Genomic DNA, 13,392 nt, shown 5'->3' with positions numbered 1-13,392 from the left:
TTCACTCTTCTGGGGCTCCCTTCACGTCTGGGACCGCTTTCCCGACTGAAACATCCCGGGACTTGCCCAAGGTAAAACAGAGTCAAAATCCAGGGACAGAACCCAGGAGTCCTGATATGCAGCCTGCCCTCTCATTGTAACTCAGTAGATCCCACTCCCCTCCCAGAGCTACGAATATAATCCAAGCATCCTGACTCCCAGTCCCCCCTGCTTTAATCCACTTGAACCTATTCCTCATTCACAGCTGGGAGCAGAAGCCAGGAGTTCTGACTTCCAGCCCCGCTTCTCCATGCTAGGCCTAAACTGCGGTATTTATCAGAGCCTCACCATTCTGATGTGTGGCTAGCACCTTGGCATGGAGGCAGGGATGGCTCTAAACATTTTGCCGCCCCAGGCAGGGCGGCATGCCGCGGGAGGTGCTCTGCCAGTCACTGATCTCGCGGCTCCGCTGCTCCTGCCGGGAGGGCGACGGGCGGCTCCGGTGGACCTCCCACAGGCACGCCTGTGGGAGGTCCACCAGAGCCACCCACCGCCGTCCCGGCGACCGGCAGAGCGCCCCTCGCGGCATGCCGCCCCAAGCACGCGCTTGGCATGCTGGGGTCTGGAGCCGCCCCTGCACGGAGGAAACACAACCATAGCCTCAGGTCCCTAATTCCAACTCTCCCCCTTAGAAAGACAAATAAACTCTTGTGTCCAGGGAGTGAAGAAAACATCTTTTGTTCTGAACTTTTCAGGGTTCCTGGGCTCCTCCCCCTCACTGACTAACCCGCCCAGCGGTTTGCACAAGGGCTCAGCTTACAGGCAACTCCGAGGATAAATAGCCCAGGAGGAGCTACTTCTCCTGACCCTCCTGTCCTCACCATGGGGGGCTCTGCTCTCTACCTGGTGGCCGTGTTTGCTTTCTACTTCCCGGCTGTTTCTCACAGCCAACTGTAAGTACCGCTGCGCTTCTGCCACGGTGATGAGGATATTAAGCTGGGTTCGTTACATGGCTGCCAATGGAAACCAAGCTCAATTTTCCTCTCTTCTCTGCTACTGTGTGTGGAGTGGGAACAGGCTGCAGAAATTCTCTTCCTCACCTGGTCCAACCCTCTTCTCCCTCGCTCAGTTCCGAGGCTAATTGTGGGGTTTGGAAGATGGAATTTTTCTTAAAGAATAAACTGGATTTTGAGCCTCACTTGATCTAAGTGAACCAGGTGTAGACTGGGAGTAACTCCTTTGAAAACAATTGGGGTGCACCGCTCTGAAATGTACTGAAATCAGTGGGGTTGTCGTTCCCTTGGCTTCAGTGGGCTTTGGATCAGGTCCTAAAAGAGACCAGAATCAGGTTCTATAGGCCACATCTTGAACTCCTTGCTCAGTTTTTACATCCGCAAGACACCCAGTGGGGCTAAATTCTATTTTCAGTGTAAACTGGTGCAAACCTGGAGTAACTCCACTGACTTCAACAGGCAGTTGGTTACACTGGAGTAACTCCATTGGCTAAGGGGATTGCTTATGGTGCATGAGGCAGACCAGAACCCAGTTCACTTCCAAGGGGCTGGTGGGCTTCCGAAGAACAGTGGTCCACAACTTGGGCACTGCACTGGGAGTCAGGAGTCCTGGGTTCTATTTCCAGCTGTTGGAGGGAATGGGCCTGGGGGACCAGAAGTTGGGAAGGGGAGTCAGAACCCCTTGGTTCTACCTGACGCTCTCACAATGGGGATATCCAGGGGATGCCTGGGTTCTGGGAGGGCAAAGATGTCTAGTGGTTAGAGCCGGGAGGTGTGACTAGGAGTCAAAACTGCTGGGCTCTATTCCCAGCTGAGTCACTGACTGGCTGTGTGACCTTAAGGAAGTTCCTCCCCTTTTCTCTGCCGGCCTCTCCCTCACCTGTGAAAGGGGGATCATGACACCTACCTACGTCTGTAAAGGGCTGTGAGATCTATGTCTGGTGAGTGCTCTGAGTGTGACCCCGGGGCTAAGCTTCTATTGTCCATCTGACTGATTGGCTGCCTGGCATTGCTACCGCCTCCCGGCCTGTTCATGTCTGTGCTGGAGTGGCCAGATGAACAGCCAGGAGCCAGACCAATAGCCCATGTGCTTGGCTCTAAAGCTGGGAAGGGATCTTGGTGCCAGGGGGTGGCAGCGATAAAAGGGAGGCGGCAGAAACAGGTAGTTTGGTTTGATTTGGTGCTGCCCCTATGGCCAAGGCCAAACGATGGACGTGACACTGAGTGGGTGACAGAGGGAAACTCCAAGGGATGCCCCCCTTCAGAACCAGGGGGGAGGGGGCTGCTGAAAAGTTCATCCTACCTCAGGGACTGGCTGAGCCAGTGAGAAGCCAGAAGCTGCATGAGAGATGATCTGTCAGGATGACCCAACTCACCTATGGAGCCTGGGTCCTGCTTAGGTGCTCCTGGTATTGCTTGCGGAGCAGTAAACATGGTCGACGACTCCCCAGCACAGCATGCTCCTCTCTAGGCAGCGTCAGGCCGTGCAAAGGGCAGTACATTCCAGAGGGCTCCGTAACAGGGTCACACACGCTGGCTGCAGACCATGTGATCGCACTTGGTGGAATGCAGGAAGACACAGTATGGCCCTCCCCACGGGGCACTGGGATCAGCACTGGCTCAGACGGGAGAGCTCCTTCTACTGACCCACACACCCTGCTCCCTGCAGCACAGCGCCCCCAGCACCTCACTGGGGTATTGGGGTCAGCACTGATTGCCAGGGGAGAGCGCCCCCTACTGAGCTCTCCCACCTGCTCCCTGCAGCACAGCGCCCCCTAGCGCTGCACTGGGGCACTGGGCCCAGCACTGACTGCCAGGGGACAGTGCCCCCTTCTGAGTCCCCCACCCTGCTCCCTGGAGCACAGCGCCCCCTAGTGCCAGTCTGTGGTATTGGGGCCAGCACTGACTGCCATGTGAGAGCGCTCCCTGCTGAGCCCCTCCACAGTGCCAGATTAAAGAATTTGGGGCCCTGTGAGCACTATGGAAATGGTGGGGGAGTGTGTGACCGGGGCGGTAGGGTCCTACCCTTAGAGGGTGGGAGGACCTAGGAGGGTATTGGAGAGTGAACCCACCACACAGTTACTCCACATGGTGGCTCTTGTCCCATGGGGCAGGCCTGGCTCCCTGCTCCAGCCCACTGGCTGTCATCAAAGCACACCAGCGGGGGTGGGGCCTCTGTTCCCATTCTGGTCCTGGCACCATCAGATCACCTGCCCCAAGCTGGACTGTGATGGGCCAAATAAAATAATCTGGCAGGCTTTGTTCACACCCCCACCCCCCCGAAAGGGGACTGAGTACACATGGGTTAAACCAGGCCTGCCCCCACCAGTACAGCACTAGCATCAAACTGGGGCACCAAGATCAGCATAGAGTTGGGAGAGAGCGCCCCCTACTGAGCCACCACCTTCCTAGTTGCAATGCAGCACCCCCAGCACCATGCCGGGGCATTGGGGTCAGCAGTGACTTAAAGGGAAGAGCATCCCCTACTGTATCTGTGTACAGCGGGGCACCCCATTTCAGAAAAATGGCAACAGCAGTGTCAGAGGATCAGGTCAGGGGACACATCCACTCGCAGCAATTTTAAGTAGGGACAGGAGTGCATTATGCCCTGAACTTTTTGCATATGTGTGTGTGTATGATCTTTATCCCATGCACTGCTACAGACTAGGGACCGAATGGCTGGGCAGCAGTTCTGCAGAAAAGGACCTAGGGGTTACGGTGGATGAAAAGCTGAATATGAGTCAACAGTGCGCCCTTGTTGCCAAGAAGGCTAATGGCATTTTGGGTTGTATAAGTAGGGGCATTTCCAGCAGATCGAGGGATGTGATCATTCCCCTCTATTCAGCACTGGTGAGGTCTCATTTGGAGTACTGTGTCCAGTTTTGGGCCCCACTCCACAAGAAGGATGTGGATAAATTGGAGAGAGTCCAGCGGAGGGCAACAAAAATTATTAGGGGGCTGGAGCACATGACTTATGAGGTGAGGCTGAGGGAACTGGGATTGTTTAGTCTGCAGAAGAGAAGAATGAGGGGGGATTTGATAGCTGCTTTCAACTACCTGAAAGGGGGTTCCAAAGAGGATGGATCTAGACTGTTCTCAGTGGTAGAAGATGACAGAACAAGGAGTAATGGTCTCAAGTTGCAGAGGGGGAGGTTTAGGTTGGACATTAGGAAAAACTTTTTCACTAGTAGGGTGGTGAAGAACTGGAATGGGTTACCTAGGGAGGTGGTGGAATCTCCTTCCTTAGAGGTTTTTAAGGTCAGGCTTGACAAAACCCTGGCTGGGATGATTTAGTTGGGTTTGGTCCTGCTTTGAGCAGGGGGTTGGACTAGATGACCTCCTGAGGTCCCTTCCAACCCTGAGATTCTATGATTCTATGATTTTATCAGATATGAAAAACTCAAGTCCAGTCGTCCATCAGCGTTCATACCGGAGTGACACACAGATAACTTGGCTGACATTTAGCAAAACTTTTTATTTCCCTCCAGGCTTATTTCCTTGTGAATTCACAACACTGTGGGTGATGTAATCAGTCGAGCATTTGGCCAGGAAGACGGCAACCTTGCTTTAACTCCATTGCCTGGGGTGGGGGATTTTCCAGACAGCTTAGGTGATTTAGGGGCAAAGTCAACTGGACTTGGAAGGGCTTGTCTCCATGAAGAGTTAGTTCACAGTAAACTGAGGTGTAAATCTACCCCCCACTGCACACTAACTGTTGGTGAGGACAATGTTAATGTGTACTAATATTTCCTTAGTGCACTTTGGGCCCCGGCTGCCGTGGCCCTGCTGCAATTTTTAGCAACCAGTTCCATCAGAGCTAGCACCTGTATGCCCTGGTCAACATTTAACATTTAGGTCAACCCAGCTACATTGCCCAGAGGTTTAAGCAGCACTGTAGTTAAGTCAACCTAACTGCTGGCGTCAGGGGCGGCTCTAGGCATTTCAACTCCCCAAGCACAGCAGGCAGGCTGCGTTCGGCGGCTTGCCTGCGGAGGGCCGCTGGTCCCGCGGCTTCGGTGGACCTCCCGCAGCCGTGCCTGTGGGAGGTCTGCCGAAGCCGCGGAACCAGCGGACCTCCCGCAGGCAAGCCGTGGCAGGCAGCCTGCCTGCCGCCCCCGCGGCGACCGGTAGAGTGCCCCCCGTGGCTTGCCGCCCCAAGCACGCGCTTGGCGTGCTGGGGCCTGGAGCCGCCCCGTCCGGTGTAGATGCGGCTAAGTTGATGGAGGAATGGATGGTGTATTATCTACACTGACAGAAAAACCCTGTAGTGTAGACAAGCCCTATGTCTATCCAGACTGGGAGTCACGCCTCCCAGCGGCTGTGTAGACATACCCCTAGGGGCAGGAACTCTGTCTTACTCTGTTTGTACCATGCCTCAGTCGCTGTTGGGAATTTGAGATGCTGCTGTAAAGCAAATAATAAATTGTAAACCGCAGTAACAAGCTTGGTATAAAACCATCCTTGGATAAGTGGGAATCGCAGTCAGTGGGGTTTTAAATACTGACTGAAATAATCAAATCAACCTTTTCACCATTCACAGCTACTCCCTGATCACACCCAACGTCCTGCGGGTGGAGAGTGAAGAGAAGGTCGTGGTGGAAGCCCATGGTCTCAATGCCCCAATTGCGGTTACAATCATTGTGCATGATTTCCCGTTTAAGAAAAACATCTTATACCAGGTCCAAACCGACCTCAACCCTGTGAATGGGATGATGGGAACAGCCGTAATAAAGGTGGGTAAAACTCCAGTCTCAGGTCATCCAGTGAAACAAACGGTATTTGAGGAGCCTCTAATATTTTGGCTCCCCAACTCTGCAATATCGAGATGTTCAGACCCCGTCCAGGTTGAATGTCATTCTAAAAGAGACACTCTAGCCCAGCATGAAGTTATGAGCTGGAATTGCTGAGTGAAAGTCTATGGCCTGTGTTATACCCTACCAAATTCACGGCTGTGAAAAACACATCACACACCGTGAAATCAGACCTCCTCTGTGAAATCTAGCTATTGGAGGGGAGGAGAAGGGGCAGGGCTGGGGGCGTCCCAGCCAGGGGCACCTACGATTTCCCTGGCTCCAGCTGTTAGACCCTTCAGGGCTGAGGAGGGACAGGACTTACTGTTACCCTGCACAGCTGCTCTCTGGGGGAGATCAGATTCACCTCTGGGGACCTCCCCTGGCTGTAGGAAGCTCCAGAGCGGGGCAGCAGATGCACCTCCACCTCCGGGCCATGAAATTGACTAGAATGGACTATGAATTTCCTTGGGCCCTAGTTATACAGTAGGCCAGACTAGCTGATCATGTTGGTCCCTTCTGGCCGTAACATATACAAATCTATTAGTCATAGGAGATGTATAGCTAACTAGTCAGATAGGCACTGTGGGGGTCTCTTGTTGGAGACCTTAAAACTGAGGTGCCCCTAGGGTCACCAGATTTCTGGATTCTATAGAGACAGTCCTGATATTTGGCGCTTTTTCTTATATAGGCTCCTATTACCCCCCACCCTCTGTCCCGATTTTTCACACTTGCTGTCTAGTCACCCTAGGTGCTCCAAATTAGGAGGTAGAAGAAAAAGTTGAGAGGAAGGATGGTCTAGTGGTTAGAGTGCTAGCCTGGGACTCAGAAGACTTGGGTTTGATTTCTAGCTGTGTTATAGATTCTCTGCGTCCTTGGGTAAGTCACTTAATTGCTCTGTGCCTCAGTTTCCCCATCTGTGAAATATAGATAACAGCACTTCTTTATTTTGTGCAGGGGAGGGAAAGGGGCATGCTGTGAGGGTAAATGCATTAAAATTGAGGCACTTGGGTAATAATATACTAACATGTTAATAGGGGCCATATGATAACTTAAATAGATAAACTGAATCTAACATCAAACCACATTGGACAGATATTAGTTCCGTTGCTTAGAGCACGACTGGGAGATACTCAGGTATTGCAGTGGTGGGGACGGTACAAGAACCTGTACTGAACAAAACATGCAAATTACATGATTTTGATAATTTTTTGGCATTTTCCATTGCAAATAAACAAAAATAGAGGACAATGATATGGTTCAAGTCACAAGAGTTTTGGTGAATACTTTGGTCTTAATTCCTGTTAACATGTCAAAGTGAATTATTTGTGTCTCAGCTGACTTGGTAGCTTCTTCATTCAATGCACCAAGGTTCTGTGGTCAGGTACATAACCATATGCACTATGGCTTGTGTTTGCACTGCCTGGGAAACTTGCTCAGAGCTTGCCAAATCCTGTCCCTAATCTGCGCTGGGCACAGCATCATTTCTGGGTGGGGTTCCCTGGTGGAGCAGGATTCTCGTTTTGAGTTGATCCAAAGTCCTGGCCAGGAATGGAGAGCTGGAGAGACAGAGGGAAGGTCTCCAAGATGTTACAGTTTTAGGGGAGCACAGTAGGAATAGTTGGGAGAACATCAGTGCAGTAGAACTGACTTCAGCAGGGCACCCATGGGATGCCCTTTGGTTAACAAACATTCCATATAACAGGAGGTGACCGGACAATGGGTACAGGGCTGTCCAAATGGTCTGGCCTGACTCACTGGTGGTGACCTACGCTGACTGTGCCATCCTGGGAATCCCCCTCCACTTGGGGTATTCCCCAGTGAGGAGACCCACCATCTTATGGCAGCTGTGTAAGCTGCTGGAGGAACTGCATGTAGAGCGGGTTAGTAAAAGGCCATGGTTTCTTACGGATTCTTTCCATGTATAAGGAAAGAGGGCAACAAAAATGATTAGGGGGCTGGAGCACATGACTTATGAGGAGAGGCTGAGGAAACTGGGATTGTTTAGTCTGCAGAAGAGAAGAATGAGGGGGGATTTGATAGCTGCTTTCAACTACCTGAAAGGGGGTTCCAAAGAGGATGGATGTAGACTGTTCTCAGTGGTAGAAGATGACAGAACAAGGAGTAATGGTCTCAAGTTGCAGAGGGGGAGGTTTAGGTTGGACATTAGGAAAAACTTTTTCACTAGTAGGGTGGTGAAGCACTGGAATGGGTTACCTAGGGAGGTGGTGGAATCTCCTTCCTTAGAGGTTTTTAAGGTCAGGCTTGACAAAGCCCTGGCTGGGATGATTTAGTTGGGTTTGGTCCTGCTTTGAGCAGGGGGTTGGACTAGATGACCTCCTGAGGTCCCTTCCAACCCTGAGATTCTATGATTCTATGATTCTATAACTTAAGTGTTGTTAACACTGCAAAGGTCTTTTGCATAGAGCATCCCTTGTGGTGAGTAAAAGCAGGAATAACTCATCCTTGCTCTTCTTCTCATGCAGGTTCCCACCAAAGACATAAAGAAAGATTCCAGACAAAACCAGTATGTTGTGGTCAAGGCTGTGTTCCCTCAGCAAACCCTGGAGAAAGTGGTTCTGGTCCATTTCCACAGTGGATACATCTTTATCCAGACGGATAAAACCATCTATACCCCCGGGTCTACAGGTACTTCCTTCCCCTGGTCTCTTCTAATGGGAAGGGGTGGGAGCTGCTGATGTCATGCCATATCTACAGAAGGGCTGCTGGGTCCATCCTGTGCATATTGCTTTGCTTGTTTAGTTGAAGACAGAGAAGAATTGGAGCAGAGACTCTGCCACCACTAATCTGCAATATTTCACCCTTCACCAGCATCCTAGCTGGGATGTCCCATTGAGTGTTAGATACTGAAAGATGGGTGGGCCATGGGATTGAGAATGGGAAATGGAACTTTTCAAATCACAGTGACTGGTTCTGCTCCATCTTGTATCGAGATACATGTCCCCATCTGATGGCCGTCCCAAAGCCTGCGTGAAATAGGTGCTGCTAATCCCAGGCCATTCAGAGCAGGACAAGTCCCTGCAATGACAAAGCCCTCCCACCTGGTACTTAGGGACAGGGAAGAAAAGCAAGACAATGCCCTAAAGAAAAAAGCTATGGAGATCTCCGACTGTTGAAAGAGGCTATCATGAGACAACCCCTGATGGAGCTGATGGCTCAGATCCTCCATGGAGTTAGGCACCAAACTCCTGTTGGTTTCAATCGGTTAACGGCGTCCCTCTCTTCTCTCTTTATTTTCTCAGTCCTCTACCGGATCTTCACTGTGGGTCACAAACTGGAACCGGTTTCTAAGACAGTGATCGTGGAGTTTGAGGTGAGGTTGCTGTTCTGAGTGAGCCCATAGGGGGATAGGCGGGTTTAGCCACTTGTGTGGGTAATGTGCAGCAATTTATTGTGACTGAGGAGGCTGCATAGAACCCCTGCGTGTACCCAACATGGTACAGCCGGGAGCAAAGCAAATGATTGTCTGAGGTCTCCTCCTTGCAAACCTCTGGTGTCCAAATTCTCCCCCAGTCATTAGGGAGGTTACAAAGTTTGCAGGGGCAGCAGCCAGGCAGCTCTCGTCGGGAAAACCCGTGGTTCTGCAATGGTGTTAATGCTTAAGGAAAGTTGCATGGAGTTCTTCGGGAAGAGCCAGGCAGGTGGTTGTCTGGGAAGGTTGAAGACAAGGAGCCACTGCAAGGAGCCCTTTGAAGGACATGTAAACTGGTGGCAGGAACTGGGATTATAGCTCCAGGTGTTAGTCCTGTTAAGGCCCTTTCCACTGGGCTTTATCATCCATAAAATAAAGTAAATCAGCTGCAAAACCTTGGGCAATAATCCCCAGGGGTTTTCCTCACTTCAGCCAGCTGGGAGTGGAGAGAACACATCTGTCCCTTCAGTTCCTCTTTGACTCAGTTTCCCCTTTCTTTGACACTCTGCCCTGAGCAGCAGCATAACCAGCTGTGGTTGGCAGAGTGACGCAGCCCTGTGGGCAGCTCCAAGGTTTGCAGATAGCTCAGGGTTAAGCCTGGTGTCTGGAAGATTCTGCCGTGGAGCTTCCTTGAGTTCTTTTCTGGCCTCGCTGAGCCAGGTTAGGAGAGATTTGTCAGTTTTTCCAGTGTCTCTGGCTAGTTAAGAAATTCAAACCAATCAATGGAGTCCAGATTGTTACATGCTATTGTTGGAAGTATGGAGAACCCTCCACTGGCCCAGGAATGTAAATGTGGCAGATGATGTTGTGAAGAGCAATTGGAAGCATTTTTCTCCCTAAACTCTTAACTTGTTTCCTTTCCAGACCCCTGAGTCCATTATTGTCAAGCAGATTCCCATCTCTGCCCCCTTGAAATCAGGCATCTTCTCCCTGAGCCACAATTTACCGGAGATTATCAGGTAGATTGCCCTGATGTTACTATGCCTGGATGGAGCAGAGCTTTGCAGAAGTTGGGCAGGGAAGCAGAATAGATGATGTGGAGCTAGTTCAGGGGTTCTCAAACTGTGGGTCAGGTCTGAGATTATTACATGGGGGGGTCATGAGGTGTCAGTCTCCTCCCCAAACCCCACTTTTTTTTTTTTTTTTATAATTGGAGATATACCAATCTCCTAGAACTGGAAGGGACCTTGAAAGGTCATCGAGTCCAGCCCCCTGCCTTCACTAGCAGAACCAATTTTTGCCCCAGATCCCTAAGTGGCCTCCTCAAGGATTGAACTCACAACCCTGGGTTTAACAGGCCAATGCTCAAACCACTGAGCTATCCCTCCCCCTCCAACACTTTGCCTCTAGCATTTATAATGGTGTTAAATACATACGAAAGTGTTTTTAATGTATAAGGGGGATCGCACTCAGAGGCTTGTTATGTGAAAGGAGTCACCAGTTCAAAAGTCTGAGAACCCCTGAGCTAGTTACTGTGTGTGGCCCATCAGCTAGATCGTCTCCTACAGGCATTTCCAAGTGACGTGGAGAAAACAAACTCTCCTGACACATACCCAGTCTTGGCATAATTTGATTTGTATTTGTTTTAGTTTGGATGGATAATCATGTTTATTTGTAAGCCTTTTTTTTCCAGTTTCTATCACTTCAAATGCTCAGTTGTGCAAAATTAAAGTATGGGTTTTTATCGTCTCCCATTCTGAGTTTTAGTACTTTAAATGTTCACAGGTGGGGGAAAACATGGAGGGCCAGAAAACGGTGGCGGGATCTGACAATAATTATTTAATGACAGTAGACACTGAGATTCAAAAAAGGGCAAGCTTTATAGCCATTAAAACACAAATTTGTCAACATCGTATATCCAAATACACAAAGTATAAAGCCTTAAATCAAACTGTAGTAAGTTCTCAAGGTGCATTTTTCTCGTTTTGCCTATCTGTAAATTTCGATATTATTGATGGAAATGTGTTTTTGTCAGTATGTGTGTGCACAGTGAAATCAATGACACGTATCGATAAAAAACTAATCTTACCAAGTCTACACAGACACCAGAATGAAGCTGCACTGACTTCCTTGCCATTACTCCTGATTTATTTCAGAGTACGTGAAGGCAGGATTAGGCCCTGTTGGCCTGTTTTCCAAAAGTGCTGAGCACCATACCTCCCATTCAGTTGGATTTCTGAATGCTCAATTACTCTGAAAATTATGTCAGTGAGGTGGTGAGAGAGGGGCCAGATTTTAGTTTGGATCGGAGTTTCCTTACATTTGGGGGTGTTTAGATTGAGGGTTTTGGTCCACACAGATGGTAGAAACAAGTGCTGGCCACAAAGTTTCAACCCAGACTTCCCAAACCTTGCTGGCCAAAGGTTGACATTTTGTTCCAAGTACCTGCCTCTAGTTCTGGTCCATGAAAACATCAAGGTGCAGAAAAAAATGACTTGTCTGAGGTTCCCTGGGGTTCCCTGAAGATGGCTTGAGTTCCATGTATGGCTCAGATTTACCTTCAGGAGCTGATAAAATTACTGGAGAAAGAAGTGAGCCAGGTGGGCCTTGCGAAATGTGTGTGTTAAGTGCATTCAGTGTTCCTTCTTATTTCCTTCCTCCAGTCTGGGAACCTGGAAGATCACAGCCAAGTATGAAGACTCCCCTCAGCAGACCTTCAGTGCGCAATTTGATGTTAAGGAGTATGGTAAGAATCCTGCACCCACCGGGCCCAAGCTCAGGGAGTGGGTCTGTCTCTACTGTCCTGACACCATCTTGGAACAGTCTCTCCATTCAGCTTGGCTTTGCTGGCAACCCACCCTCTCCTACAAGCTCAATGTTCTCTTCTTCCCCTCTCGTTTTTCCAGTGTTGCCAAGTTTCGAAGTCATATTGGAACCATCTGAGAAGTTTTTATACATCGATGGCAATGAAGACTTCAGGGTTTCTATCACTGCAAGGTGAGTCTGTTTTTATTAATTAAATAAAAAAATATTTAATTTATTTATTTGAGTGGGTGGAAAGGATCAGCTGAGTGGGGTAGCAACCACACGTTCTAGTGCAGAAAGAAACCCAAGTCTTGCATCACTTTGGAAATGTTTTCCACTAAATATTTTTTTTTCATGAACAGCATCCTTTTTCCATGGAAAATTCTGGGTTGGTTTTTTTCATCCAGAAACGAGTTTTCAAAAATGGAAAAAAAATGTCTGAAAAACCTTGTGATTCAGAAATGCTGGCACGGTGCCTCATGAGAGTTGCCATTCGAGTGCTTCATTCTTCTATTCTTCTCCATGGGCTGGGCTTGCTAGCTGAACTTGAACTTCCATAATGCACCATAGCCATGATGGTCCATTTCTTCTTACCATGGTGGATCATGGGAGATATAGACTGACCAAGGAGCTGGGCCTATAGAGGAGAATGGTGGCATGAGGCCATAATATTCAGCAATAGGTTTTCTTATGGCTTCTCTTCATAGAATCATAGAATATCGGGGTTGGAAGGGACCTCTGGAGGTCATCTAGTCCAGTCCTCTGCTCAAAGTAGGACCAATCCCCAACTAAATTATCCCAGCCTGGGCATTGTCAAGCCTGACCTTAAAAACCTCTAAGGAAGGAGATTCCACCACCTCCCTAGGTAACCCATTCCAGTGCTTCACCACCCTCCTAGTGAAAAAGGTTTTCCTAATCTCCAACCTAAACCTCCCCCACTGCAACTTGAGACCATTTCTCCTAGTTCTGTCATCTGGTACCACTGAGAACAGTTTAGATCCATCCCCTTTGGAACTCCCTTTCAGGTAGTTGAAAGCAGCTATCAAATCCCCCCTCATTCTTCTCTTCTGCAGACTAAACAATCCCAGTTCCCTGAGCTTCTCCTCATAAGTCATATGCTCCAGCCCCCTAATCATTTTTGTTGCCCTCCGCTGGACTCTTTCCAATTTTTCTACATCCTTCCTGTAGTGTGAGGCCCCAAACTGGACACAGTACTCCAGATGAGGCCTCACCAATGTCGAATAGAGGGGAATGATCACCTCCCTCGATCTGCTGGCAATGCTCCTAATTATTCAGCCCAAAATGCTGCTAGCCTTCTTGGCAACTGTGATGAAGTGGTACTGTTCTTAATGTTTCCACTGAATATTGTGTGGGTGCTTCAGTTTCCCCTATGCATTTCTTAAGTCTCCAGTGTGCATAAATGGCAGACAAT

The 13,392-nt window shown here is 49.4% G+C and overlaps 1 protein-coding gene across 1 annotated transcript in view; it reads left to right on the top strand.

Annotated features, from left to right (window-relative positions):
• Window positions 1–803: 803 nt before the first annotated feature.
• The window catches only part of LOC123353778 (complement C3-like), a 77,126-nt gene continuing 64,537 nt past the window's right edge, over window positions 804–13,392 (top strand). Inside the window, exons 1-7 of the mRNA XM_044995187.1 lie at window positions 804–932; window positions 5,533–5,725; window positions 8,269–8,431; window positions 9,046–9,116; window positions 10,080–10,174; window positions 11,819–11,901; window positions 12,062–12,152. Coding sequence (XP_044851122.1) covers window positions 862–932; window positions 5,533–5,725; window positions 8,269–8,431; window positions 9,046–9,116; window positions 10,080–10,174; window positions 11,819–11,901; window positions 12,062–12,152 — 767 coding nt within the window. The 5' untranslated portion in view covers window positions 804–861. The remainder of the gene's footprint in view (window positions 933–5,532; window positions 5,726–8,268; window positions 8,432–9,045; window positions 9,117–10,079; window positions 10,175–11,818; window positions 11,902–12,061; window positions 12,153–13,392) is intronic.

The sequence above is a fragment of the Mauremys mutica genome, chromosome 20 (assembly GCF_020497125.1).
Source record: "Mauremys mutica isolate MM-2020 ecotype Southern chromosome 20, ASM2049712v1, whole genome shotgun sequence".
In the NCBI taxonomy this organism is placed as follows: Eukaryota; Metazoa; Chordata; order Testudines; family Geoemydidae; genus Mauremys; species Mauremys mutica.
This window is presented reverse-complemented; position numbering and strand designations above follow the sequence as displayed.